This window comes from Paralichthys olivaceus, chromosome 21 (genome assembly GCF_024713975.1).
Source record: "Paralichthys olivaceus isolate ysfri-2021 chromosome 21, ASM2471397v2, whole genome shotgun sequence".
Taxonomy (NCBI): domain Eukaryota; kingdom Metazoa; phylum Chordata; class Actinopteri; order Pleuronectiformes; family Paralichthyidae; genus Paralichthys; species Paralichthys olivaceus.
Window position 1 is genome coordinate 17958206 of NC_091113.1, and position 27712 is coordinate 17985917.

The following is a 27712-nucleotide window of genomic DNA, read 5'->3' on the forward strand; positions in this document are numbered from 1 at the left end:
ATATCCTGATATGTCAATACTGGTTTAAATCTTTCATATCACCCACTTATTTAACTCTAGGGTTGTTAATGTCATGTCAAATGTAATGCTTTTACTTTTTAAAATGTGCAGGGGTATATTTCCAGCTACACTCGTGAGCTTGACACAGCTCACAGTCTGCTCTGTGCTGTGATTATTGTTTGTTTTAAACTGCAGCACAGCGCCCTCTGTTGGTCATGATGCAGACTGTGCACTAGTTGCTCTCATACAAGGAGGAAACTATAATTATCATATTGCCTCTATTATCTGTGTTTCTCCCACAGCCATTAATGGTTCAGTGTGTAGAATCTAGTGGTGAAGTTGCATGCTGCAGCTAACTACCTAATAATTATAAACTATAACTAACACTTGGGATATTCAAATGTGGTTCTACATCAAATACACAACAGGACACAGAAAACACAAGACGAAACCTCATGTCTCCGTTTATTATTAGCCACAAACACATTACTGTCCATGTCACAGATTACTGTCCATCATCAGTTGTACATTAAGTTTGTCATCTCTCTTCAGCTTTTCAAGAGTTGTTATCTTTCAGATTCATGGAGCAGTAATCCCACAAACATAGACCTTTTAGGATAAATGAATCAGCTCAGTATTTTAACTGGTTTACAACACTTCATACAGAATGAGCACAAGGAATCCACAGATCACAGCACGAAGGGCACAAGCTCAGCTCTTTTCTCTTTTCAATGTAACACAACTTTATGGTCAGACAGTAAGAATACATCCACTTTATTCCACACACTGAGTTTTTTTTTAATATTTTGGATATACCGCTCAACTAATGGGAGAATCATATCGCTTTGCAGTTATACCAGACATATCGTCAGATTTTGATCGCTGACCTTCCAATCCCACATTATGTTACTTCATGGTGAAAGCTATTATACCTGTAAGGAGATGGCGTGAATGAAGCCACACTGCAGAAGCAGCACATTAGATGATTATTTCTGTTTTTTTAAATTTAGATCTTCATTTTTATAGTTTTTAAGATTTGTAAGGGTGAGTGGTTGGTCTTTTGTTAACAATTGTGTCCAAAACATGAGAATTATTAAGGTTTTAGAGAGTGAAATGTAAATTTTTTAAGTATATGACTTTTATTCCAATGGCATTTCATTGCTCTAATTTCAAAATATAATTGTTTCTTTTCTTAGATGTGCTTAGAAGTGAAATAGTGTGTATACTTTACAGTGTTATAGGTGGAGGAGGTGTTATGACAGCAGGAGGGACCATGTTGAGTTTTCAGCACAGTGATGATACTGTGTAATGTTGACAGAAACTCCTTCGTGGATCGAGCGCAGCCTCATTCCAGACCACATTACAGCGAGGATGCAACGGTTTCACAAATACCACTAGAGGGGGAAAGAGGGCTGCACATGGGTTCATACAATCAAACATACACAGGAGGGAGGGTGGGAGTGGTCGTGCCGGAGGGGCTGAGGGCGGATCAGTCGTCAAATCGCCCCTCCAGGATGCTCTCGAATGAGAAGGGGACAAACTTGAAGCCCTGTCCACAGTAGAACTTGTTCTGGAACTCCACCCTGAGAGGAGAAGACAAACAAAGGGACACTGGTGGTCAGAAGCTGGATTTGAAAAGCATGGCAACTATTAATTAACTATGAATTCATTATTGAATATTGTTTTAGCAGGGTGAACTAAGGAAAGTTATTTTAAAGCTGAAACACACTGAATGCAGAGAGCATAATTCATTATGTCCGGTTGGTGGCTCTTCTTACACACCCACCATATTTTCTCACATGTACACAGAAGTCAATTATCCCGTAATAAAAGGTTGGCCACCAAATACGGGCCAGGACAAACAACAAGTAACAAAACACAACAAACAACAACAAGGCTGAATAAGCGTCTGGTGCCTGTCAGATAATGTGTATGCCAGTCAGCCATTAGGTATATTTCTGCCCCTTTAACTGGATCTACTCCTATTTCAGTCACTACGAGTCTGTGTGTGTGTGTGTGTGTGTGTGTTTGTCCACTTTGCTTTGTCATCATTATGGTATGTCTGCAAATACTTCACAATAAGAGTCCTGTTTGGTAATGAAGGGTTCCTCTCCAACGGTTTATGGAGTTTTATGTTTGTAATAAAAGCGCAATACAGAGCAAACGGGAGCACATCAAAAGAGTTTACAGTTATAGCACATTTTAAAGGAGACCTATAATACTCATTTCCAGCTCCCTGTTTTTAATTTGAGACTGCACTGGAGAAGCTTCTCAGTTCAAAAAAGTCCTTTATCCCAAACGGCCTGTTTTCAGGGAGAACTCGTAACTGCAACGCTGTTTACCCCTGAGACTCCTAAAGTGTTTACTGGACTCAAACACGTCACCCACCCCACCATCAGCATAGTGGTGAGTAGATATTGAGTGGATTTTCATTTTTCAGTGAACTATCCCTTTAGGAGCCAACTTTCCTCCGATTGGCGAAATATCCTGAAGCCTGTAGAGGGTTAGGCTGACTGTGCCTCCGACACCTGAGTGAAGTAAATCAATAAGTATTTGTGTAAATATAAAGGAAATAGGACGAGCACTCTCAGTCCAATTTGAATTATTACTGTGTCCCCCCCCCCCCCCCCCCCCGTCTCTGTGATGACACACTCCATCTCCAAGGGCAGTCAGTTGGAGGAGGTGCAAACACCTTTGCCTTTGGACATGTTTAAATGACGCACCGTCTCAATGACTTTGTTTGAAAGATTCTGAAACCACAGCACTCCACAGCCACGCTAGCATCTGTGTCAGGCTGCACGGCCGTTTGTAAAGACAAACAAAGTGTAAGAGGGGACGCCAGCACACTGGCGACATAGTTAGTAATGAACACAAAGTAAAACTGAGGCTGTTGGAAATGTAGTTCTGTGTGTATTTGCTCATAAACCAATGAACAGGACACAGGGACATCTTGAACTGATGATGGTGCGAGATGAAAAGATCAACAAACTAAATTAAGTGACAGACAGCAGACCTTCCAACAAGTATTAATGCCCTTTTTTACTATATATTATTATTTTATTTTCTTATTTTATCATCATACTTATCATTTCATCTACTTTGTTGTCATTTTTGTAATTGTTCGTATTTTAGTTCTGTTGTGTGTTCGTCTATTTGTCCTATTAGTCCTGTCTGTTATGTTCTCATCTTGCTGTTACCCTGAAATTGTTGATATAGTTTTGTATTCAAAAAGTTCAATGAACAGTGATTGAAAAAAAACAACTGAACAGCATCATTATTCCTACAACACGGCTAACACATGAGAGGAATGTCTTAATAACTGTTTCTTATACAAAGACGTGGACCTGGACATATACAGCTTTCTTATTCAGACTGCCGTTACCCTTCAGTGCCATTCTGGCTTAACTGACTCATTGGCTGACAATTACATCTACTGCAAAAACCTATCTTCTCGAATAGTGTTATTTCACCATTCTGTCAAATTAAAAATAATGATCTGCTCATTTCAAAATAAATGTCTTTGACCTTTTCCAGTCATATTAAAGAATAAAGGAGGGAGCATATGCCCTTCAGGGACACTGGAGAGTGTGAGAGTTGGCACGTGAGCCAAATGGTGGTGCACCTTTCGGGAAAGCAATCTCGTTCCCCTGAGGGTGAAAATACCCGTGACAATCTCATTGGACTGTTATGACTTGAGGGCAGGGCACATTCCATGAAAGTAAGATCAAGTGAGATCCTCACACACATCACATCCATTTCTCCTCGCACACATGTTCGCTTCCAGGCTATTTCAAAAGGCTTATATTGTATGAAACATCACAGACAAAACATTCAGCCTCTGAGCCTGAGCTTATTATGAACATATTTTTCAGTCTCATATAAATGAATGTGCCACTTTCTGCTAATGTGCCCTTAATAGATGGTTTCTAAGGATGTATGAATTAAACTGATGCAGGGATGGGGAACAATGGAGACAGCAGCTTGTTCCAGCCAGTGACACAGTTCATGTATATAAGAAAAGTGACGAAGAAATACAAAAAGTTATAATGATTATCAATTACTTTTTCTGTGATAAAAGAAATAAGATAACATGAATGACATAAATAAAAAGCTAAATTGACGCCAAACACCTTGAGTGTGGTCCTTTCTATTACATGTCATCACTGACATAGGCCAAAGTAGTTTGTTGAGGTAAAAGCAAAACCTCAGGTGACTTTGAATGTGGGCCCAACATTTCTGTCTGGAACAAGCTCCGTGTTCCACAGAGCTTAGCAGAAAAAGGTGGGAGGAATCAAAGCCTCTATAAATTCCTGAGCTGTCTTCACCTGCGCTTCTTGTTTAACATGTCACAGACATTTGCACGTGAAGAGATGACAGAGGTCTGTGGAAATGAACTGTGAGAGTCAGTCGATGGGACGCATGAGGAATACCATGTGACCAAACATGGCTGCTGAGAGCCAGAGCACAAGTAAAAGAGAAACACAAGACCCTGAAAAAGAATGGATGCACATCAAAAACCAATTTAGACCAAAACCATGTGCAGCACAAATGGGAGGAATTCATAGATGATCAATCAGGAGTTAGTGGCAACTAGAGTAAAAAATAAAGCAGAACATTCAACATCTTTTAGACGAGGGTTACCATCTGAGATTCAGTTCAGAAGAAGACATTTGAAAATAATCTTTCGATGATCAAAACAACTTATATACTCTGCTTAATGTTAAATTGACTAGTTGTTTTTTTTAAAGGTTCAGTGTGTAAAATTTATCTAGTGTTGAAGTTCCATGTAACAGCTGAACACCCCTCACCTCACCCTCCCCTTCTAAACATGAAAAAGAACCTGTGGTAGCTTCAGTTGTCATAAAAACTCAAAAGGTGTTTAGTTTGTCCAGTCTGGACTAATGTAAAAAACATGGTGGCCTCCGTAGAGAGGGTCCCCTCCATGTACATATAAAGTATTTAAATATAAAGGGCCTTTTCTGGGGTAAAGAGTTTTCTTTACAATTCATATAATTTAGATGAAATGAACTAGTGAAAACATCATGAGGATTATTCTACATTAAATTTCTGCCAATAGTTCCCTTTCACCTAAATCTTACACACTGGACCTTTAACATACTTTTGACTTGTAATGGCTAGTAAATAAATGAGCACTTTTAATTACTTTTCACTAGTTTATAGTAACTTATTTACTAATCGATAATAGTTAATGAAAATATCAACTGTTTAAATGGGAGTTTTGAATGGGAAAATTTGATATTAAAGTAAGCTAAATCTGCATCAGTTGAGTTCTGTTGAAAGTATTGAGGGACAAACTTCAGTTCTCTTCATTTTGCGATAAATTGACAGCACTGCTTATCTTGTGTCGATACATATAATGGGTTGCATGTTTTCAGAATAGTCCTTGAAATTCTCAAATCCTGACAACGCCTGACATCTTCATTTAAGAGGATTTTGGTTCCTGCTGGCTCCCAGCCTCAGCAGAGAGGGGAGTGCCCAGGAATGTCTCCTGGCCATGGCAAATATTTGGCCTGCCAGAGCTGTGTGAGAGGACAACGCTTAAAAAGAGGAAAGAAATGAGAGATCCTCTCATCTACCTCTCCACGCAGCTGTGGAGGGGGAAAGAAACGCTTGTTCCTAACACACACTAAGCTGGACCCACTCTGGTGTGTGTTTGTGTTGATAACTCATCAACGTGTGTGTGTGAAGAGTGGACCGCAGAGCAGAGGCTCCAGCTTAACTGCTGTTTACTTGAAACATCTCCATTCACTCCCCTCTGTGAAAAACACTCCACTACTCTTTTTAACCTTAGCAGAGACCTGCTGAGCTGACACTGCAGCTGTATTACCGAAGTGCCTCGCAATCACACACCAGAGCCCGAGAGCATTTCGTGATACTGAAGCACCGAGCTGTCGCCTCATGGGACGAGCGTTCATGTCATTTGTTTACTGACTTTGACAGATTTATTTGCTACGTCTTTGTTAGCACATCTTGACCAGTACTAAATATTTGACGCTGATACCGATATCACATTTCTAATGTCAACAACTCTTATTAAAGATCAAAATAGACAATGTGTCAGTTTGTCTCTCAATGCATTCATATTCATCCTCCTTAACTAGAGCGTTCAGCCCCTTCCCTCTGGTTCCTCCTGAAGATTTAAATATTTAAAAACAGCATACAGATGGATAGTTAATGTATTGCATTAAAAGGTTTGGTAACACTTTATATTAGGGAACACATATCAACCATTTACTAGTTGCTTATTAGCATGGATATAAGAGGCATGACCTTATTCTGCAACTACTCCATTGGTTAACAGTTTTCCCTTAATAACCTCCTAATTACTGCTTATTGATGGTAAGTAAGGAAGTTCTTATACATGAATTACAATCAAGTGCTTGGATATGTTCACTTTGTGTGTTCCCTAATATCAAGTGTTACCAAAGGTTTTTTATAAAAAGGCTCAGCAACTGTCTAAATCAGCTGATCACATCTCAGTCATTTGTTGGGACTTTTTAGTGGTGGATTACTCCTCCGTGTGTGTGTGTGTGTGTGTGTGTGTGTGTGTTCATGGTGAATGGACAATGTTTGCATAGCGAAGGATGGAAACACTGATCTTTCAGTTTGTGACACATTTAGATTTCTTCATAAGACCACTTCTGAGCTTCAGTAAGTGTATGAGAGGGTCACTCCTGGCATTTCATCCAAACCATTTCTGAACATTGACAGACATTTGAAATTGAGCCACAAAGTAGATATGACCGCCCCTATGGAATTTTCCTGCCGGTCTTGTCACTCAGCTTGTTACTTGTTAGCCAACATAAGCATCAGTATCATATGTGTGAGGTAATGGAGTCTGATAAAAACCAACCATTAAAATGTTTCAGATTACAGCAGAATTTAACATGCAGCCAAACAGTTCCTATTTTGGTTTGAGTGAAGATTTATAGAAAGTAGGATCTTAAATCAAATATGTAAACTAAAAGATTTGCTTCATGTGTGACCCTTTAACTAAAACATGATTTTGTTCAGGTTATCCAGCAAAGGTATTTCAAAGATGTTTGCACAATCCCACAGATGTTTGCCATCATATCATTATAAAAGGTATTTTGCAATGAGATATCTTGTTGCCTTCCACTTGTCTGATCTCTTTAAAAAATAATCACAGCAGATGCTCCTCTGCAGACAAAGTTGGCCTGGAGTCAAGCTTTTGCTTTTCCACCTTACTTTGTGTTAATGAAGACTGGTTGTGGTGAGCTGATTGCACCTGCTTCCATAACAGTCTGGTTTGTATAAAAACCGGCACGGTTCATGTGGGAGGCAGATACTGCAGGTAGGACTATACAAAGGAATTCAGAAGTGGTTGTGCAAAACTAGCCTCTATCATTTTGGCTTTTTCTTGTTTTTTTATTTCACAATATCGGACACAAACATTTGGGTTCTACGGATCCTGATCTCCGTCATGTTAGCAACAATGTAGCCTACAAAGTAAAAGCGCGAGAATGTAAAATTTGAGCTGCATGCATTTCGAGCTGAATTATAGATAATTTAATCTGAAAGGTTGTGAATTTGTGTGTGTGTTGTGTTTGCTTAACAAACATCTGAAATAGCCGACATGCAATGTGTGATAAGAAGAAATAACACACAATTAAAACGTACATATGATACAGTTGGTTTGGTAATGAGCAAAGAACTAATGACCACATTTGAGATCTGATTCACGTTAGTTACAAAAAAATATTTGGATAGGTAAGTGTGAAAATGTAATTTCTCCTTCGCAGTATGTTGCTGCTTTACTGTCTTTGAGCCATTTATACACATCTATCTGACAGAGAAGCCCACTGTGTATATGAAACGGTCCCTGTGTGCTCATCAATCACTGGATTTATATCATTACATGCTCTGAGCTGAAAGGGATGTTTTCCTCATGGAATACTGAACATTTATCATCCATCACTTTCACCACACCTCCTCCTCGTAGTTCTCTGTAGAACTCAATCTGTGTGCCAATTCAAAATACTACTACTGAGAATCCCATCTGTTAAAATGTATTAATATGATTCACGATTACAGCTGTTATCGTCTAACAAACACTTGCTACCTGTCAATACATGTATTTTTATTGCTGCATAGTTGTATCTCAGGGGTAATCACCCTGTGGGCAGGCTAATCCATAAATTTCTGTTCACTGGATGTCCTGTGTTCTATACAGTTTAGCTTCCCCCTGTGTGTCATAGCAGTTTGCACTGGGGCAGGCCGGCTCAGCAGGCTGGAGGTGGTGCTAGGAGGTGATGGAGCTGGGCGTGTGTGAGGTTATCTTGAGTCCTGTTGCGCTCCCAATTTGGTAAACCACTCTGGGTCAGGAATGTTTCATGTTGCATTCCTCATGTACATGTGAAAGTGAAGAGCTACAGCTCTGGCAGGTATACCTGGTTCAAGAGGTGAGAGACTGTGTGTGTGTTTTCAATCAATGTGGAATTCAATGTGCGGGCCTATGATAGTTCTACTGTATATTATTCTCTGTAAATGTGACGAGTGTATGCATGGGTGTTCCTGCTCACCTTGCGCATTCACACATATAATACAAATTTGGTAGCATGCATGCAGGCCGTGTGAGTGTGGGTGCTGCATATGTGTGTGTGAATGTGTGACTAACCAGTGCAGACGCAGGGCATGCAGGAAGGCGGACAGCCCCTCCATGATAAGCAGGATGGCCACAGTGAGAGTGGCAAAAGCCGCGAAGATGATGGACAGTCCAAAGAACCCTCCCCCGCTCCGGGACGACAGACCCAGGTGCATGACCATGGTCCAGAGCACCTCCGACAGCTCTGCACACACGCAAAGATAACAACATAACATTAATGGACTGGACTTAAATAGGATTGTTATACAGTCTTTACAGTCACTTTCATTCACCCATTCACTCACTCACTATGCAAGGTGCTGCCCTGCTCTCAGGGAGCTTCTTGGGGTTTAAGTGCCTTGCTCAAAAATACACCTGAGCTATGACATAAGCTTCAGCCGATAATTAAGTATAAGCAAGTAATAATAAATAATAAGTTTACACCAACTTGGTGATAACATTTAAATCTGGTTTTCATTGTTGTGGCTGATCATTGCACAGAGTGAGTCCAATGTCACTGAGCTGATGCACCTACTATGTGAATAGGGTTTTTAACTACAACCTCTTAAGACATAATGGACTTACGTGCATGAGCCAGGCTGAGGGCCCAGAGACGCAGGTAGGAGGCTGTGTTGGAGATGCATCCCAGACAGTACTCTATGGTATGGATGGCCTGGTGGACTGCAACATCTCCAAAATCAAACTGCAGAAAACCAAGATGATTAGCACTAACACCATGGGTACAGTGACACAATCTTGTATGTTTTATGGCAACACCTGACTGTAAGTCTGGTTTGTAAATGGTTTATAACAGACCGCAAATATAGTTATGAGCAGATATAGGCATATACAGGTGAGGAGAATATAACCTCCAGTCTATTTGTCAAAAACTTATCTATCTACTGTCAGTCTGTCTGTCTGTCTGCATGTATGTCAGTCTGTCTATATGTACATCTGTCTGTCTGTGTGTATGTATGTCTGTCTGTGTCTACTTCTGTCTGTGTAGGTACGTCTATCTGTAAAATGCATGTCTGACAAACCGTTCATCTTACCAGCTTCACACTTGGCATGTATATTGTAAATTGCCAAAGAGAGTGAAGAACAAAGTTTGGTATGATTTGGAAATGAAACATGTTCAATATTAATAACAAAATTCAATATCCATTCTGTGGACCACGTTAAAAATGTCGATCAGCAACTGACAGCCTGCGATCAATAATATCTGTCCTGCCAGAGGATTTAAATAGTGGGATTAAAGCAATTTGTTTTATTTTATGAAAAATATTGACCATAACATTTTAATTGCAGATAAACCAAGTAGGATGAACACAAAGTTTTCTAACTTCACTCTGCACCATAGTCTGTTTATAGAAAGCTCTGCAGACAATGTCCAGCAAGAAAAACAACAACAAGTGACAGTATGTTGTAGAACCGTTCGAGGAGGGCTTACTCATGACAAGAAATAATTCTGACGTAGTTTCGGAGCAATAACACAGATCAAGAGATCAGTCCATTACAAACAGGCAGGTGCACAACAGACTCTGCCCACATGTGGGTAATATTTATAACACTGCCCAAACATTACAATGTTATAAATAAATGTGCTTACAAATGCTGAACAGTGAGGTTTTTTTACATATAGTGGCATGCTGGTTTTAATGGGACATACTTAGAAAAGGAATGATTTGAGTATCTTGGTATGATTCAATATTCTCATAGGAGAATGCGATGCACAGCTGTTAATGGACTTATTACACATTTTGTAAAAACATATTTAATCAGAAACATATCACCCACTACCCGTACATGCACATGAGGAAAATCTTAGAAATCAGGTTAAACTACACATGCACTGTAGTAACCTGATCACTGCAATTCCATGTGTACATGCTGTGAACCAAGCACATGTCCATACATACATGCACACATACATGTCTCCAAACCTTATGAATAAATGTTTCAGTTTAGATGTTTGTTAAGGTGTTTCTGCCAGTTCAGTCTGTTCATTGTCATGAACATATTTTAAACATAATACAATTCTGTGTATGTAGGTTTGTAGAATCTGTTGAAACTAGCTCTATTATCAGAATGTGGCCAATAATAACAGTTCAACTGGCGATATGGCATGAGCAGTGCGGTACAACGAAAGGAAGCTTTGAACAGACGACGCTGCAGTTAAACACAAGACTGATGATTATTTTTAATGATCGGTGTAATTCAAATTTTGTAATTCAAAATATGTAGGAAAAACCGTTGAACAGCCTGCTTTGCTTTAGTAAATGGACAAACTGTGCACCCCGGGAGACTTGAGCTTGTTGCTTGGTTGTACTCTGTGTAGTGTTTTGGTTTTTCAACAGCACCTGAAGGCAGCACCCGAGCCAGGAGCCACGGAAGCCACGCCCAGATTTTCTACCCTATCATTATATAACGAGTTGTTGATAACACAATGTGACAAAATCAAAAAATATATATTTTTAATTGCTTTATTTGGTCCTTAAGAGTGTCTGCTTTGACCTTCGACCCTTAGCTGATCCTCCAATGAGAAAACAAAGAGCAAAGATGTCTGGCTTGTTTGAGTTTGTTTCTTCTTTTTTCCCTAACAGCAACACAGCTCAGGGACTTGTTTGTGTATTGTAAAGCCAACAGAGTTCCTCCGTTCTCTCCATCCTGGAGCAAGACGAGCCTTTCCTGTACGCAGTGGGCTGAGAGTGGAGGAAACACGGGAGTCTAACGCTCTACGTTGCACTTGTTGGGTTTGGCTTGGCCCTGGTCTGGTTTCCTCTTTCCATGCTTCTCTTTTGTCCTTGGACTCATGAAACAGAGTTCACGGAAGCAGTGCTCATTGTTCCCATTCAAAGGCGATCAGAGTCAAGTGGCTAATGAAAACATACATGCTGTAATGGCAAGATAGAGGGAAGTGAGTGGCACTGTTAAGGAATGTTGTCACTAAATATTTCAACTGAGTAGAGTCATGTGATTCCATAGTATATAGTTATAATGTATTTTTAAGATGTTTTTCTTTAATTGCAATTAAATTAAAGTGAGTGTTGCACCAACGACATTGGCGATGAGGAAGAGAGACAACATTGGTGCTGTCACTGACATAATATCAGCAAAAGCCTCTGGTCAAAGAAATAAAGCCTGCAAGCACCTCATCCTCTAAAACACTCGCTTTGGCTGCATGGCCCAGTGGATTTTTTACTGGGCCTTTCTGTCTCCTCGGTGGTCTTCCCTAAGTTCCTGTCATTCAGGGTGCACATGAGAGCGTGTTGCGTACTTGTTCCTGAAGTGGACTCAGTCATTGTTCACGTGTAATCACCCTGCAGAGAGCAGCTTTGTCTCATCACTCAGTAAAACATCTTGTCCTGCAGACACAGCTCATGTCCTTGAGGTTTTATTCAAAAGTTGCAGAAGGAGGAGAGGTGAGCTGATCTCTGCAACCCGCTCTTTAGCTGTGCTTAAGACTAGCAGCTCAAACCAACATTAACTTGAAGATGCACAACCTGCTACTGGCATGATCGGGTAAGAGGCGGTGCCTCGTGACAGAGCTTTCTTCTGTGCAGGTACATGCAAAATTCTGCAGCACAACTCTGCAAATGTTGAGGCAGACACAAACAACATTACACTCTGACAGATGAGTTATTTCTGGACCACAGCTCCCCACCCCCACAATTTGGTGACACGATGTGCAGTCGCCTACGTCAGATCCACATCTGGCTACTGGATTACTGCAGGAACAGAGATATCGCCACTGCTGATCCGTTTCAGTAAATTTTTTTGAAACCAGATGGCTTCCATCTTTCCCAGGAAGGCTCACACCTTTTATCAACAAACACTGAACTGTACAGCATTCCTTTAAGGCTTCTTGCTGATGGTCAGACAAGCCTCCTTCTTCAGCCTTCACTTCATTTTTCTTGTTCGAATGACAACAGCTTAATCAGTAGTTCATTGATGTCTTGTTTTCCATTTTCAGTCTGATATCATCCCTTTTATTATATAAAGTCAGTTTTATTTTCAGTTTGGTATTTGAAGCCTTGGCTTTGTTTAAAAAAGGAGCAGACCTTTTGAGTGCAAGAGTCAGACGGGCTGCACCTACTGTATTATAACTTGTTCTTTAAAGGTCCAGTGTGTAAGATTTAGGTGAAAGGGATCTATTGGCAGAAATTTAATGTAGAATAAACCTCATGATGTTTTCACGAGTGTGTTTCATCTAAATTGCACATGTAGTGCTTCTACATGAAGGCAGTGACGCCAGCTTTCAAAATCTATAACCTTTAACCTGTCATGGTTAGCTTTTACTCAGTCTTGTCTCTCTCACACGTCAAAGACAACAAACTATGGTTGGTATGTGTCTGTGTCCACTGGAACATGTCTCTCTGCCAAATCTCATTAATAAGAACTTGATAAGGTAAAAATATTTCTGATTCTTTAACCTTGTCTCTGATCTGACCTCAGGGAATTTGCGGACAGCGCTCTAACCCATCAGTTAGTTTCCCACTGCTGTCTTTGCTTGTAAAAAATTAGATTTTTACAAGAATTATTAAAATGCAAAACAGTTTTTTTCACAATTCACAAGTTCATCTCACAAGTTCAGGTCTTGTTTCAGCAAATCACAGTCAGGAAAAATCACAAACAGATCAAGACAGCATCCAGACATGCTGAGAAAAAAACAAATTCAGGCTCTTACCGGCTCCTCCTCTGAGTGCTTGAAAGTAAATGAAAGTCAAAGATTAGTGACAAAATTCAGGAGCTGCATCAGTCCAGATGTTTCCATCCTACTCCTGGATCTTTTCTTTGACGTTTTTTTCCACTGGACTCTAGTTCTAACATTGTTCGAGATTCCAGGTTTGGACCGTGTGGTCGGGTAAAGTTGGATTCATTCATATCAGATCTTGGAATATGGACAGGCTCAGATTTCTTTCCTTAATTAATAATATCATTCCTTATGTAATGTATGCTTAAAGCATTATAGATCACTGTTGTCCAGGTGAATCAAGAGTGTACGATCCAAAGCTACAGCCTTTTCGTATAATATTAGTCCTTCCTAATGAGGCACCACATATACACATAGAACATGCTGGTAGTCACATGTGGCCATGCAACTGAGCACATAGCACTGTCAGAGTGGGTTATGTGGATGACCTTGGAAGTATGGATATGTCTGGGTGCCATGCAGAACTCATACACGCCACATCTTGAACTAGGTGCTCCTTTTAAAAACAATGACTATAAGTTAAAGGGTCAGAGTATGTGCTTGATAAAACACATTAATACAAATGAAAGCGATGGAAGTTAGGGTTCTTTAAGATGAACCACGATGAGTCACATGTATGTGGAGGTTACCATTCTCTGTTGCTCTGCCTGATACTGTTCCAGTCACTTGCTGCTCTCAACATTATGTAATATCAAATTCCATCACCCTGTTGATGAGTCATGCCTCCGCTTAATATCATACAATTGGAACAAATTACAGACTTTACAGTTATGCAGTATCTGTAAAGTCAAACATAAACGCTCAGAGATTTATCATGCAGGTCAACTGTGAGACACCAAACCTCTGAGTCACAGAAGGAAAAACTTGGGAGGTGTTTTCAGAAATCAGAAATTCTACTTGTTGTTTATGTTACTGAAATGGAAAAACCATCTCTTATCAGCTCTGGTCCATACCAGCCTTGCCTTTCCCTCTTAGACCCATCTCTTCCCTCTCCCCTTCCTACCCAGGAAAGACTCTTCTCTCATATGAAGACACAACAGAGAGCTGGTGAATGGGCTGGGACAGACAATTTCAAATTGATACATAAGTTTTTTACTTTTAAGCCTTTAAAAAAACAAACACACCATTCAGGTGTTTGAATGACATGTCCCCTTTTTACTGCAACAGGCAGTCCGATACAGTGAATCCAAGTAGAAAAAGTATATAGTTTGTATCATAATCTTGCTAAAAACTATGCAAATGAAGGGTTGAGTTTTGAAGTTGAATCTAAATTTGTTGATGTTTAATGGACTCACCTCTTCTCCCTCCTCTGAGTGCTGGGAGAGCTGGTCGTGGTCCATGATTCCAGCCTCATCCTCCGTTGGACCGTTACCCACCCGGACACCTCCGAACTTCTGCGTGCCCTGTTGGGTGAGTCCGGTGCATGATGAGGACACGCCTGTTTGCTCTAAAGACTGCTCTAGATTCTCTGCAGGGGTTTCTTCCCTCTTCTGGGACTAGATACAAAAGCCACAAGAGCTGTGTCTAGCTTAAAGCAAGCCTTAGATTGTTTGTCGTAATTTGCTTTTCATTTTTCTTGTAAACCAGGACACCCAGTACAGTGAGTGAAGGCTAGCATTCCAAAATGAAATATATCCAACAGCTATACGATAATGGGAAAGACGTATGAATGGTTCAAGTAACTACCGTTTCATGAAAAGCCCTGTTCATAAACAGTTCTACAGGAAAACAGTAACCTCTCCTCCCCTAAATCTAATTCTGCAGATGTTGATTTAGCTGACTGATCTTGTATTTAAGTAGTAATTCCAGCAAATACTGTTAACTAATGTTCCAAGTTTTGGAAAAGACAACATTTAATGAACTAAATGTATCTACAACCTACTGCAAAAGCTCACATTTCGCAAATTTAACAATGAAATGTTCCTATCGATGTGACCATAATTCCTGTGAACGGGTACTTGACTTCATTTCTGATGGGATTGCTCCTCTTTGAGTTACACAACAACAAGGAGCAGCTTTAGTTCATATTCCATGGTTACATTCAAGTAAGAGGTTTTTGTTGGATATATAGCATTTGGGCAGAAACTTGCCAAGCATATAGACTAAAATGGCAGATCACACACTGTTAGGGTGTCTTCAGTCTGTTCAGTATTTTCTGAGTTTCTAAGGCAGGCTTTAAGCAGTTTTCATGGCAACACAACCAACCACATTACACGATACGATATGCATTGAAATGAATGGCAGAATAGGGAAAAAAGGGTTATATCAAAGGTTATAATTGTTACTCATGAAAGGTGGCATTAAGGTCATAGGTGGGGTCGGATCCACATACCAGGTGCTTTTTCCATAGGTGCTGACGCCGAAGCACCATTGTTTTCACAATCAGCATACAGGGTACACATGCAAGGGCAATCAGCACCAACAAAATCTGGATCCCCATCTACAGATTTAAACAGAGAGAGGTTAACAAGGTATTGGTAATGTGTAGCAGTGATCAGAAGAATCCTAAACCAGGCCTGAGTCACTCCTCCCTCTCACTGGTAGTACAGAAACACCACGGAACTGTTATACTTTCCTACAGTAAACGTCCTTGTTACAGTTCATTGTAATGTGCTAATATGTAATTAATGTAGCAGAGAATGACGACTGACTGATGACCTCTGTGCCAGTACTGACTCAATCTGTTGAAAGGAGAGCAGATTATTCTGCAAGAATGTTACTGGCGATTTTCCATCTAAAACTTCATCTGACAAAAGGAGGAGTAAAGTAAAACTAGCTACAGCAAGCGAAGATATATTGTTAGCAGGACTGAACCTCTGGGATAAGCCTCACTTTGGCGGACATTCTTACTTTCCAATGGCTGCTTCAAACACAGAGGACAATATTCACTTTATATCCATTGCTCCAATGGCCAATTAGAGTAGAGAAACAAGTCTTATTCTAGCCAATCAAATCAAGAACAGGCAGCTCATTTCCAAAATAGGCACAGCAGGGAGTTTGTTCATCACAAGCCTACCAGGCAGAAGAGATGAGCATATCATTTGTCAGCAACGAAAGCGACACAACGAACTAAAAAGTTGAGCATCGCTGTGGATGAACACGGTAATTTTCGGCAACTAACAGCCCTATTTAACATACTCTCATCTGATGAGCTTGATCGGCAGATTGGTGACAACATACTGTAGCCGTGCAAGTTCCTCGATAACGTTTCCCTTTGTCACTGAAATATTTTAAAACTTTCATCCAATGTGCTGAGGTAGAGCTGAAATAATGAAAACCATATTACTATCCCAATATTTTGTGGCGGAACTGTAGATCTAGCAGAATAAAGGTTACTACAGTAATTTGACTGTCCTTTAACTAGCTTGAGAAAAAAAACATGTGAGTGACAATTACTTCGACAGAAAGAAGCATCAATTTACAAACTCCCTGCCGGATCAACTCCGCTGTTCTGTGTTCGAGCCTTTTCTTTGTAGGCTTGTTTCCTATGAGCTACTCTGCACCTCTCTACAAGTGTTCATCCATGTTAGTGCAAGAAGGAGAGGCAGGAAGCTGGGAGAAGCAGAGGGGTGGATGAGGAAGGGAGCACCTGTCCCCTGTACAGGGGCTTGTTAGTAGGGTCATTGTAGTTGAAGAGACACATGTTGATGAAGTGGATGAGCAGGCTGGGAGCATCCTTGGAGGTGAAGGCATCGTATGCGGTCCACTTGTAGAAGACCAACAGGACAAGGTATCCGAACAGGCTGAACATGAAGACGATCTCTGGGATGAACCCCAGAAAGATGTTCAGTGGCTTCTTGAAGTACCTGTAAGAGCAGTGAAGGCATTAAACACATCACACACTCCCTTTGGGGTTTTCTCCTCCTCCTTTTCCTCTCTCGTTTTCTCCCTCTCATGTGTATGTATATAGATAGATGGATAGATGACAGATGTCCTTCATGTGGCACACTGCTTCATTCGTGACACACAAACGCAAACGTGTAGAGTAACTCTATTTATTACTAATAATTCCACATCCAGCGTTATCCCTGAGTAGCACTTACAGGTGGTTGAAGAGACTGAGAGACACTCCAAACAGCATGTGGATGACACCCAGGACCACAGACATCTTCATTTTGAAAGAGTTGAGGAACGTCAGCTTGTTGGTGGCAATATTCCAGATCTGCAGAGACCGAACAACGGGGTCACAGCTGAGACCCAACCAAGGCAGTCTGTTCCATTTCACTCCTCATTTCTATTAGAGTGCACTGGTATATCCACTGACTCTGCATTATTTGTTCCTTTATGTGTGCTATTGTTGCCACTCTGGTTTGGCTCTTTACTCTTTACATTTCTTCAGCTCGGAATTCAAGAGGCCTTTCGGATGAGGGATGAAACCTCTTCAAGAAACAAAAGCAAGTCCAGTTGCCTATGAACAACTGCTACAGACACCATGACCTAGATGACTACGAATCATGACAGATAAGTTGACAAATACAGAATATTTCTAGCCTTATTCCTTAAGCTTAATAACAGCCAGCTATTCATGGTAAATGGTTTGTATTTATATCGAGCTTTTCTAGTCTTCATGACCACTCAAAGCTCTTTACAGTACAGCAAGGTATTCATTTATGTTGTTTAAGTGAGTGTGCAGGATTTACCGGGTCGATTCCAAGTGGATAAGGCCCATTGAACACACCAGGAACAGCAGGGTCTAACTGTAGGACTGCATTTCCATCCAGTGTTTCAACTCTAAGACAGATCAGGAGGCGGTGGATTATTCTCATGATGTGCATTTTAGAACACAGAACATTTTAGAACCTGAAACATCTAAATACAATCACGAGTGTCAGGAACATGTTATATGATGACAGAACATGATGATACCTTAATTATATGAATGTTTTAGTATATACTGAATAGCTAGGTAGTATCTATGGTTTCAAAAGATTTACTTATGTCCAAGTAAGTTAAAGACACCATTCAATATGTACTTCCACAAAATTCACTTAACATTCATAATTCATTTGATTGATTTGAAGGTTAATTAGACAGAGCACAGCGGGTCAGCTGAATATTCAAACTTTGAATTATTTCTGGTCTAATAAAAGTTTAACCATCCAACCAGTTCTTCGCCACTGGGCTCAGGTTTAAGCTTAAGTCTCTGGAAACCTCACTGTGATGAAAAGTTTGCAATCAACAAAAAAGAACTGCTCAGACAGCATCAGTACAAGCAGAGTTGGCTGACTTACGTCCAGTTTGCTCCTTTGGAGCCAAACATGGGCCTGACGCTCCACCCAGAGCCAAACATATTCAGTGACTTGGAGAAGCAGTCGTTGTAAATGATGCCAGTGTAGACGGAGAAGATCCCCATCAGGAGGATGATGTAGCGACCAGCAAACACCATGTTAAACATCTACAGAGACACACAGCAACTTCATATGTTTAATGTTTCTAACCTGTGCATTGTGAGATTGAACTGTGAATCTTTTTTCATAATTGGATCGATCGTTAACGTCTATACTGTACCTCATTGTCACTCTTCTGGGCGACGAGGCGACTCTCTCGGATGACCAGGTAGAGGGCAGCGCAGGTCATCAGTGCGCCGTGACCCATGTCACCAAACATCACCGCAAACAGGAAAGGGAACGTAATGATGGTGTAGGGAGCTGTAACAGGCAACACACAGGATGAAGCCATTAGACAAAAAGATCAGAAATAATCACTGATGAACGCTGAAGTTGACAAGGTTTGTCAGGTCAAGGTCATGCCTACTCATGTGAAGATAGTAAAGCAAAGAAAACTCATCATATTATATCCACGTGTGTACAACTCGTATCACTTTCACAATGTTTGGAAAATGATATAATGATGATGTAATGATAGAAAATGATTGAAATCATGTGTAGAATAAACTGGAACTGCAATGTAGAGTTGACTAATTTGGGACAAAAATATTTAGATTGAAGTCCACATTCTGTAGATCAACCAAATTAACCACACAGTCATATTGAATAATTTTGATTAAATGGTCATTTAGCTATTATAGTATTTATAATGTATATTTTCACAGCACCATTGTCAACAGAACAACAGAGTCATGTTATGTTCCCCATTCTGCTGCTCTCGGTTACACTTTTAAATGCACATGCATGTTTTCATGCACTGATTAATTCCTTTAAGTTCTAGTTTGGTGCTTTTTAATCACAGTGAAGCTCTGGTTTCATACAAATAGAGGTGTTTTTCACTTTTGAGTTACAGAAAGGCTTTTAAGACGTTGACCTGTTGATGGGGACAGGGGAAATTCAAATATGTACTAATGCCGTGACTAATGAATTCAAATACAGACAAAGTAACTCCTGCCTGACCTGGATTGATCTCCCGATAGTTCCCGATGCCATAGGCATCAACGATGTTCTGGAAGCCTGATGTGAACTTGTTGGTCTTGTTGAATGTAGGTGGAGTCTGCTTGGTCTGCATCCGGTTGAGGATGGATGGCACTGTGGAGCCACTCCTCTCCTGCCAAATAAATCAATTCAATTCCAGACCTTAAGTTGTATAGAGAAACTCAACAGTTCACACAATGAACAAGCACTTCGGCGACTGTGGAGAGAAAAAACTCCCCTCATTAACTGGAAGAAACCTCTGGCACAACCAGAGTCAATGTGTGCTGCAGTCTTCCTCAACTGGTTGGTACTGTCCATGCTGTAGGTGTAAGACCAGCTGGCCTCTAGAGATCTTCACATAATCTCAGACTTTACATTATCTAATGTTGGAATTTGACAAACATAATTTGAAAAACATAATTCAGTCACTCGACTCAATCTGTGACCTCAGAAGTCCATATGAGACTCAGCTTTATGGTATTAACATCCATCCTGAGAGATCTGCTCACAAGTCAGTGTTAAGCTCATCTGTTCACATCTGACATTAGAATTCATCCTGAACGTCTCCTGTGACCATTTGTGATGAGATCTTACTTAACTGCTCTAGATGCAAATAATAAGAAGCATCATGTCTGTTTGCAAAGACCAATTATGGTTTTTTTTTTGGTTAAGTTAAGAAATGTGTGTGTGTGTGTGTGCAGAGTCAGGAGGATGTGAATGAATCTTGTAGAGCTGTGATATGAAGAAAGATTTTGACCAATTTAAGAAGATTATGTGGTGATCAGCGTTAATATAATGGCGGTGGCCACAAACAAATCACGTACGGGCACTGAGAAGTGTAAAAATATGTTTGATTCCTTGTGAAACTGTGGCAGGCCAGAGGACATCAGCTGACATCATATATGGGGCATTTTGCATCACAGCAAAACACCACGTGTCCCAGACCAGCTCTGAATGTGGTTTGAACGCATCCAGGTCGTGTCTTGGTGTTTTCAGATCTGAACTTGTCCACTTGTGATCCGATCACTCAGGATGGATGTTAATACCAGGTCTGAATGAGGTCAGTGTGTTGGTTTGAGTACTGGACGAACGAGTGATCACTGACAGACACCTAAAGCTAGGTAGAGCTCTTCTTTTAGAATTGTGCCAGTAACTCAGCAGGTGTTCAAAAATATGAACAACAGAAAATAGTAGATGCCGTTTCTATATAAATGTGGAAATACAGTTTAATTCTCTTTTGAAAAACAACACAACTATAATATCAATACAGTTTATATTTTCTCACACAAAACGTTCAGCTTTAATGTCTCAGTATGACTGTGACCTCTTTGTGTGTACTTGCTTTTTTTGTCAGCAACACACTGACGTCACAATGTGGCAGCTCACAACAACAGGAAGCAGAGCCACAGAGAGCTGCTGGGATAAAGTTCCGCCAAAACAAGAGCACAAGATTTAAGTGTGCACAAAGAAATACTCAACCAAAGTAACTCACCGTCCCTCTGCGCAGAGCAAACTGGATGGAGTCCAGGTCTGAGACGGGACACCACACCTCAGCGATCAGACACTTCTGGGTGACGTCGATGTTACAGAGGTTGAGCGTGTGGTAGATGGCCTTCATCTTCCTCACCTTGATGAACCACACCCGCATGGTCTTGGAGGCGGCCTGCAGCACTCGCTGACGGTGGTCCTCTGTTTGGTTCAGCACCTAGAGAAGCAGATTTGTTTCCGATTGTAGATCCTGTCCAGTCAACACTGCATGTTTGGATCGTGTTAGGCCTGACAGTTCGAACAGCTGGTAAGGTGCAATGATGGTTATTTGATTTTTTGGTATCAAGAAAAAAATGTTGATTCACAAAGAGAAGAAAGTCTATGACCCCAATCTCTGACCACTTTACTTTTGATCGCGTGTGGCTGCACCCTTGGGATCTCCTCTCTGGATCAGAGTGTGAGCTGTATATGTCACAGGTCATGTTTGTACACAGAATACAATTTTTCTATGTCAACCTGAGTAAAATGCTCTTTTGCAGTCTCTCTCAGACTGGAGTAAGACCCCTCAAGCAGAACCAAGGCTTTTTTTCCAGGCTTAGACAAAGGTCTTCGACAGATAAGAACCAATACACGAGAAAACACCCACCTACTCTATGAGGACATGTGTAATTGGATTGGAAATAAATAATTTTATCAAGGAAAACTGAGCAGGCGCCTGAACACAGACATCCTAATGTGCAGAGTTACATTAATGTCTTGTCATTTAGCAGAAAGCAACTTAACAAAGACTACAAAGGCGCTTTGAAAGAATTATTAAATCAAAAAAATGAACTGCACTGCTGATGGTAATGTGACTCAAACAATAAGCAGAGTTTACTCCAAGTTTAACTACCCTCACCCTTCTCTGTTTTCATTTTCAAAAACCTTGTGATGTGTCACACTTGTTTGTTCCAGTAGTGCCGATGGGAGGTAAAGCTCCATTGCAGTGACAAACGTACCATCTGGAGGTCGTCAATTCGGCTGTTGACTCCAGCCAGCATCTCCTTCCTCTCCTGTGGGGTCTCTGGACAGGGGTAGAGAGAGGCACGGAACCTGGAAAAATATACCCACCAAGCATGTGTCAACTTTTTCTCTCCAAAACAGGCTTTGTGTCATGTCTACTCCTGCACTGTGATAGTCCAGCAAGCACAGCCAGACAGTGCTGAATGCCTTTCATAAGAAATGGACAAAAAAAAATAATTCTTTTTTCATTTTTCCAGCGGAGTGAACAGAGTGCTTGTGCTGGTTTGGAGCTGGTTCAACGTGCAAAACTTTTAAGAACCAGTTTGCTTTTCCATGGGCTAGAGACGCCTTATAGAGCCACTTCATTATGTCACCATCACTACGTCTATGATTTCGCAACACTTGTGCCTACTACAAGCCAGGGTTGGGTAATTGGACGTTTATATCATCTAGCAGTGATTGGCTGAGTCCATTGCCATTTTGTGGCGATTATATTTCATTATATTATACATTATTTTTTGATGTGCTCTGCTACTTATCGCATCTGTTGCACATCTGGGACAGGAAACCCTCACATGTAGTTCTCTCTACTGGGTTTTTTCCCGTTAATAGGTGTTGAGTGTGAAGGGCAGAGGATCTCGCACCTTGTTAAGTCCTATGACACAAACTGTGATTTGTGAATATGGGCTTTAAATATAAAATTTGATTGATTGATTGATATTCATCAATTCATTCAGTCCATCCTGACTCTGCTCTCTCATCTCTCTCTCTCTCTCATGCTGACAGTTCATCAATTGAAACAGTTCTTACTTCTAGACCTGCAAAGATGTGGTGCAACCCTGAAACCAATTTTTTCTGAAATACAAAGAACTTTTGGAACTGCCTTGGTGGAAAGAGAGTAACTATATAATTTTGGGACCACAACTTCAGTTCACATGCTAACTTTTAATGTACGCACTGAACGTACCATCAACAACAAGCAGCTCTTGTGCTTTTTGCCAACACACACTTTGCGGCTGACTGTCGTAAACACTGTCGTGTCTAACTGCTGCAAATACAGCCATAAACATTGAGCTCATACACGTGTTCAATAATTCAGTATGGCCCTCGGATGTTATAACTGATCTTATAGTAGACCTCTGTCTGTTGACCTCAAAGACTTTAATCCTAAAATAGTATGAAGTAACGGCAGGAAGACAGAATGTGACACCCACCCTTCACAGATCTTCTTCACCCTGTTCTTCAGCTGGTCACCTTGGAAAAAGATGATGAACACCGATTTGTGGACTTGGTCTCCCTGTTGGAAAGAAAATGTATTAAAAAATAATGTGGTACGTATTTGATTTCAATATTCAAGTATTCAAAGTAGCCAATTTCCTACATTAGTGTTTGCTACCTTGTACTTTTGTAAAAGGACCATGCTGCAATCATTCTACTCTCTTTACTCTTCTCCATGACTATTTTTGTTTGTTTGATTAGTGTGCTGACCGTGGCGGGGTCCTCCAGGGGGTCCTCAATCTCTGCCTTCCTTAAGAAGACATTACCACGACACACCCGCCACAGCATCCTCTCAAAGGTGGGAATCCTCTCCCTGCTGATCACTCCGGCCACAAACCTGTAAAAAGTACATGTAAAACTGAGAACACTACTTACTTAGGAAGTGGCAAAAATAACAATGTGTTGTATATATATATTATTTGTGTTCTTCTTATTTAGTCCTTGCTAGCTAAATGACCTAAATGAGGTACAATAAGTCAATTAAGTAAACTGGACAAAATTTGAATTCAATCAGCAAACAATCACATGATTTAAGTCAAGAACATGTTTACTGACCACTGCAGACAAAATACAGTTTACTTATATGTGTCCCCATTCATGTAAATCAATATTTGCCAAAACAATAAATTGTGTTTGTTAAAGAATACAATGCAGCCCCCATGCTTTACCCAAGTCTGAGCGGGGCCCCGCGACCCCCCTCACTGCCCTCCATCAGAGCTGATGACTCCTCCAGCAGGTTAGGATCCTCCATCTGTCAAAGACAGGTCAGAAAAGACCTCATTTACTTACTTAATTAGAGCACATACAGTACAATAATATATTCTCCTTACTAAATGCTTGTGGTATTGTTCTGTAACAATAAACTATGAATAAAACTGATTCACAAACTTCAATTAACCAGGTTCATTGATGGTGTGGACATATAAATGCATATAAAAAAACATTAACATCATTTTATAAACTTCTGGTCATATGGTGCAGTGTGTGTGTGTGTGTGTGTGTGTGTATGTGTGTGTTTGTGTGTGTGTGTGTGTGTGTGTGTGTGTGTGAGAGGGAGAGAGAGAGAGAGAGAGAGAGAGGCAAACCTCATCAAAGAACTGCTGTGTTCGACGAAGGATGTGTTTGAGCTCCGTCAGCTCCAAGAAGTTCTTCTTCAGGGCTTCCTGGTTGGTGTTGATCTCCTTCAGTTCATTCTCCAGCTTCTCGAAGGTGGCCTGCCAATAACAAACACCAGACACTCACGCTGAGCATTATGACACATTTTGTATATATGTGCTTCAGGCTTCTAAATCTATGGAACAACAAAGGTCCGAAATTAACATGATGATTGTTTACCTCAAGATCGATCATGTCCCTGGGAAAAGGAACCTCTGGATTTTCTCCAGTGTCCACAGTCGGGATGTTGGCCTTCTTGATCTCCTTCTCCACAAACCCTGATCACCAGAAACAATTATGTTTCAGCAAAATACCATATTTTTCCAGAGGGGACGATGAAAAAGTAATTAGGAAAAATTGACTTGATTGTAAACATTTACTTGAGAGAGGGAGGAAGAGGATCATAAAGTTGAACATGGAGCTGCACTGTGGGCCTGATGGTTAATATGTCTCATGACTTACTCAGTTTCCTGTCCATCTCCTCACACCTCCGCACTTCATTCACAAACTTGCGCTGGAACACGTTTACATCTGGGTTGAGCTGCCGGTGGAAAGAGACAAGAAAAAAAAAGTTTGGCAACTGGCAAGATATTTGGTTAAACGAGTATAAATACATGAATCATCGCATACAGTACATGTGTGATGTCAAATGTCAGCCACATGTCCTGTCTGACCTCTTACTTCATTTACTGACTTTAATGTAGATTATTGAGAACATTTGCACTTACATCTCTAAACTGGACCATGCCCAGTTCTCCCAGCTCACTGACACAGCAGTAGGCGGCCTCTGACTGGAGAAAGAGCTGGGCCAGAGTCATCTCCTCGCTCCTGAACAGTTCCCCCATGATGACCACCACACTCCACCTCAGCTAGAATAAACAAATGCTGCACACAGGACGGGGACAGAGATAAACAGGAACTATTAGAAGTTTTTAATATCAATTAAAGCTGTGTTGTAATGTTGTGTACTTAACTGTTAGACTGTAAAACTGTACAACACAATATACTTTACTGTTTAAAAATTGCTATACTATACTCTTCTGAACTATACTACACTAAGAAATTCTTCTCTAATAAATTACTATATTACTTCTTGCTCTACTCTATGGTACTACTATACTATACTATATTTTCTCTACTCCTCTATCCTATACTATAATAATATAAGATTTTATACTACACTGTTATACTATATTGTCTTCTAAGATTCTATATAATGATTTCGATAATATAGTTAGCTATACTTTTTCATATACAATATTACTACTACTCTATAACTTAACTACTATACTTTACTATTCATTACTATAATCTACTACACAATACGATATTCTTATTCTATTCTATTACACCACATCATACTGTACTCAACTATTGTACTGTACTATAAAATACTACACTATATTGTGTGGGTCAGTGCAACACAACAGAGTATCAGAACCGCATTCCACACTATTCCACTACACTGTACGATATAGTGTTGAATTGTAGTCAATGCTGAATCTGCCAGTTATTTTCTTAACTAACATGAATATTTTGTGCATTAAATGTCGGTGTCTAAGACCCACACAGGGCTCAAACTGCCTTGTTTACTCTTTGTGTCTCACCCTGTGCTTGAAATTCAATTATTGCAAATTTTCTGAAAGGTATTGATTAAATCCAGGAGCTCGATTTTCCTTCACTTATAAATTCCTGACCTATAAGTGTTCTCTTTTATCAGATGTCTACTCATATGTCTCCTTGTGAAAAACTGACTGGCTACAAAGGAATGTCTTTCATCCATTGTGTTACACTTTAATTTATAAAGTGATCAAATGCCGAAACAATTGCTACTTATTTTGATCACATTATCCCTAGTAAACTTGATGACCCTACCAACACGTTAATACAGCCTTCATTGTTCTTTCCCTGTGCAACAGAAATAATGTACAGTACAGTTACATGGCAACAAAGGTGAATGATATGTGAGGTTAATATCCATGCATTGCTCATGATGATTGCTAAATTAGAAATGGACAGTCACACACATTCATACAGCATTATTTCGTGCAGCACTTTCTCTATCACACGTTCACACACTGCCAGCAAAGCCATCAGTGGCACGTCAACAATTCTGTGTCCTGCCCAAGGGATCAAACCACCGACCATCTGGTTAGTGGACAACTCGCTCTTCCTCCTTAAACCATGATTTGAACTATTATGCTTACCTTTGTCAAAAATACACTCACCCAGGTCAGAAAATGGTTGGATAGAGGGATCTGTCATCTCGATGTGCAACCCGGGGGCTGCTTCATGATAATTGTATTGAATCTTGAATACGTTGGCTCCATGACGACACAAGCTTTTAAAATAATAACTCACAAATCCTCTTGATACCCCCCCTCTCCTCCTCATCTTCCTCCTCCCCCTCCCCCTCCCGCTGATGCTGCATCCCTGCCCTTCACGACTCAAGGACGCCATGATGCTGCTGGAGTGTGGCCTGCAGAGCTCTGTCAGCATCTCCAGCTTCCACCAAGGACTCCCCATCACGTTACACACGTGTGGGATTATTATCAAATGATTTTTTTATTTGATCACTTTACTCACAGCAATAAATCTAATGCTTCCGATGTTTTCTCCGTAACACTGAGCCGCTGATCCGGTTGCTGGTGCGGACAGGCTGTCACGATCTGAGCGATATCTCAGACCGGGAACGACTCGGTTCGTTTGGATAACACGTGTGATTATTATCATTTGCGAATTGTCAGATTATCATCATCATCATCATCATCATCATCATCGCTGTCGTCCTCGCAGCAAACACGTTAGGATATCATGGTCCATTCATTCATTCCCTCTCTCACACACACACACACTAACAGCACATGTGAGACAGACCTCAGTTCAGTGGTGAACCCTGTGTTTGATAGTGAACCCTGGGTTTGATAGTGAACCCTGTGTTCGCTCACCTGTGCCGTGCGCTGCCTCAGCCTCCTGGATGCTGTGGTCCTCACTGCGTCAAGCTACACACAGTCAGCTGACATCATGACGGAAATCCAATCATTTCGAAATAAAAGCAAGGGGGAGTCTTCACTCCACGGATGT

General features: G+C 40.6%; 1 protein-coding gene across 4 annotated transcripts; it reads right to left on the reverse strand.

The window, feature by feature from the left end:
- Window positions 1-447: 447 nt before the first annotated feature.
- On the reverse strand, window positions 448-27712 carry LOC109626598 (V-type proton ATPase 116 kDa subunit a 1-like). 4 transcript variants are annotated; one of them, XM_020082676.2, is made up of 22 exons: window positions 27577-27712; window positions 25357-25513; window positions 25091-25169; window positions 24809-24906; window positions 24559-24687; window positions 24142-24224; window positions 23684-23810; window positions 23410-23492; window positions 22192-22285; window positions 21198-21410; window positions 19688-19838; window positions 18849-18988; window positions 18572-18735; window positions 17981-18071; window positions 17384-17502; window positions 16930-17146; window positions 15673-15780; window positions 14636-14743; window positions 13314-13331; window positions 9212-9329; window positions 8660-8831; window positions 448-1583 (listed from the first exon to the last, which is right to left on the reverse strand). In XM_020082676.2, the coding sequence occupies exons 2-22, from the start codon at window positions 25471-25473 to the stop codon at window positions 1490-1492; spliced, it is 2523 nt and encodes an 840-aa protein (XP_019938235.1). In that variant the 5' UTR covers window positions 25474-25513; window positions 27577-27712; the 3' UTR covers window positions 448-1489. The 4 variants fall into 4 exon arrangements, with proteins under 4 accessions (XP_019938235.1, XP_019938234.1, XP_069373780.1 ...); XM_020082675.2 differs by having other exon boundaries at window positions 14636-14836; XM_069517679.1 differs by lacking the exons at window positions 448-1583; window positions 8660-8831 and having other exon boundaries at window positions 9296-11088.

Bases quoted from the DNA above. Each gene is read 5' to 3' on its own strand.
- LOC109626598 (XM_020082675.2), bottom strand. From the start codon at position 25,473: ATGGGGGAACTGTTCAGGAGCGAGGAGATGACTCTGGCCCAGCTCTTT. The intron at 24,225-24,558 runs GTTTGCCTCTCT...TGTCTTTGACAG, and splicing joins CACAGCAGTTCTTTGATGAG to ATGGAGGATCCTAACCTGCT. The intron at 18,072-18,571 runs GTAAGTCAGCCA...GATCTGTCTTAG, and splicing joins TCCAAAGGAGCAAACTGGAC to AGTTGAAACACTGGATGGAA.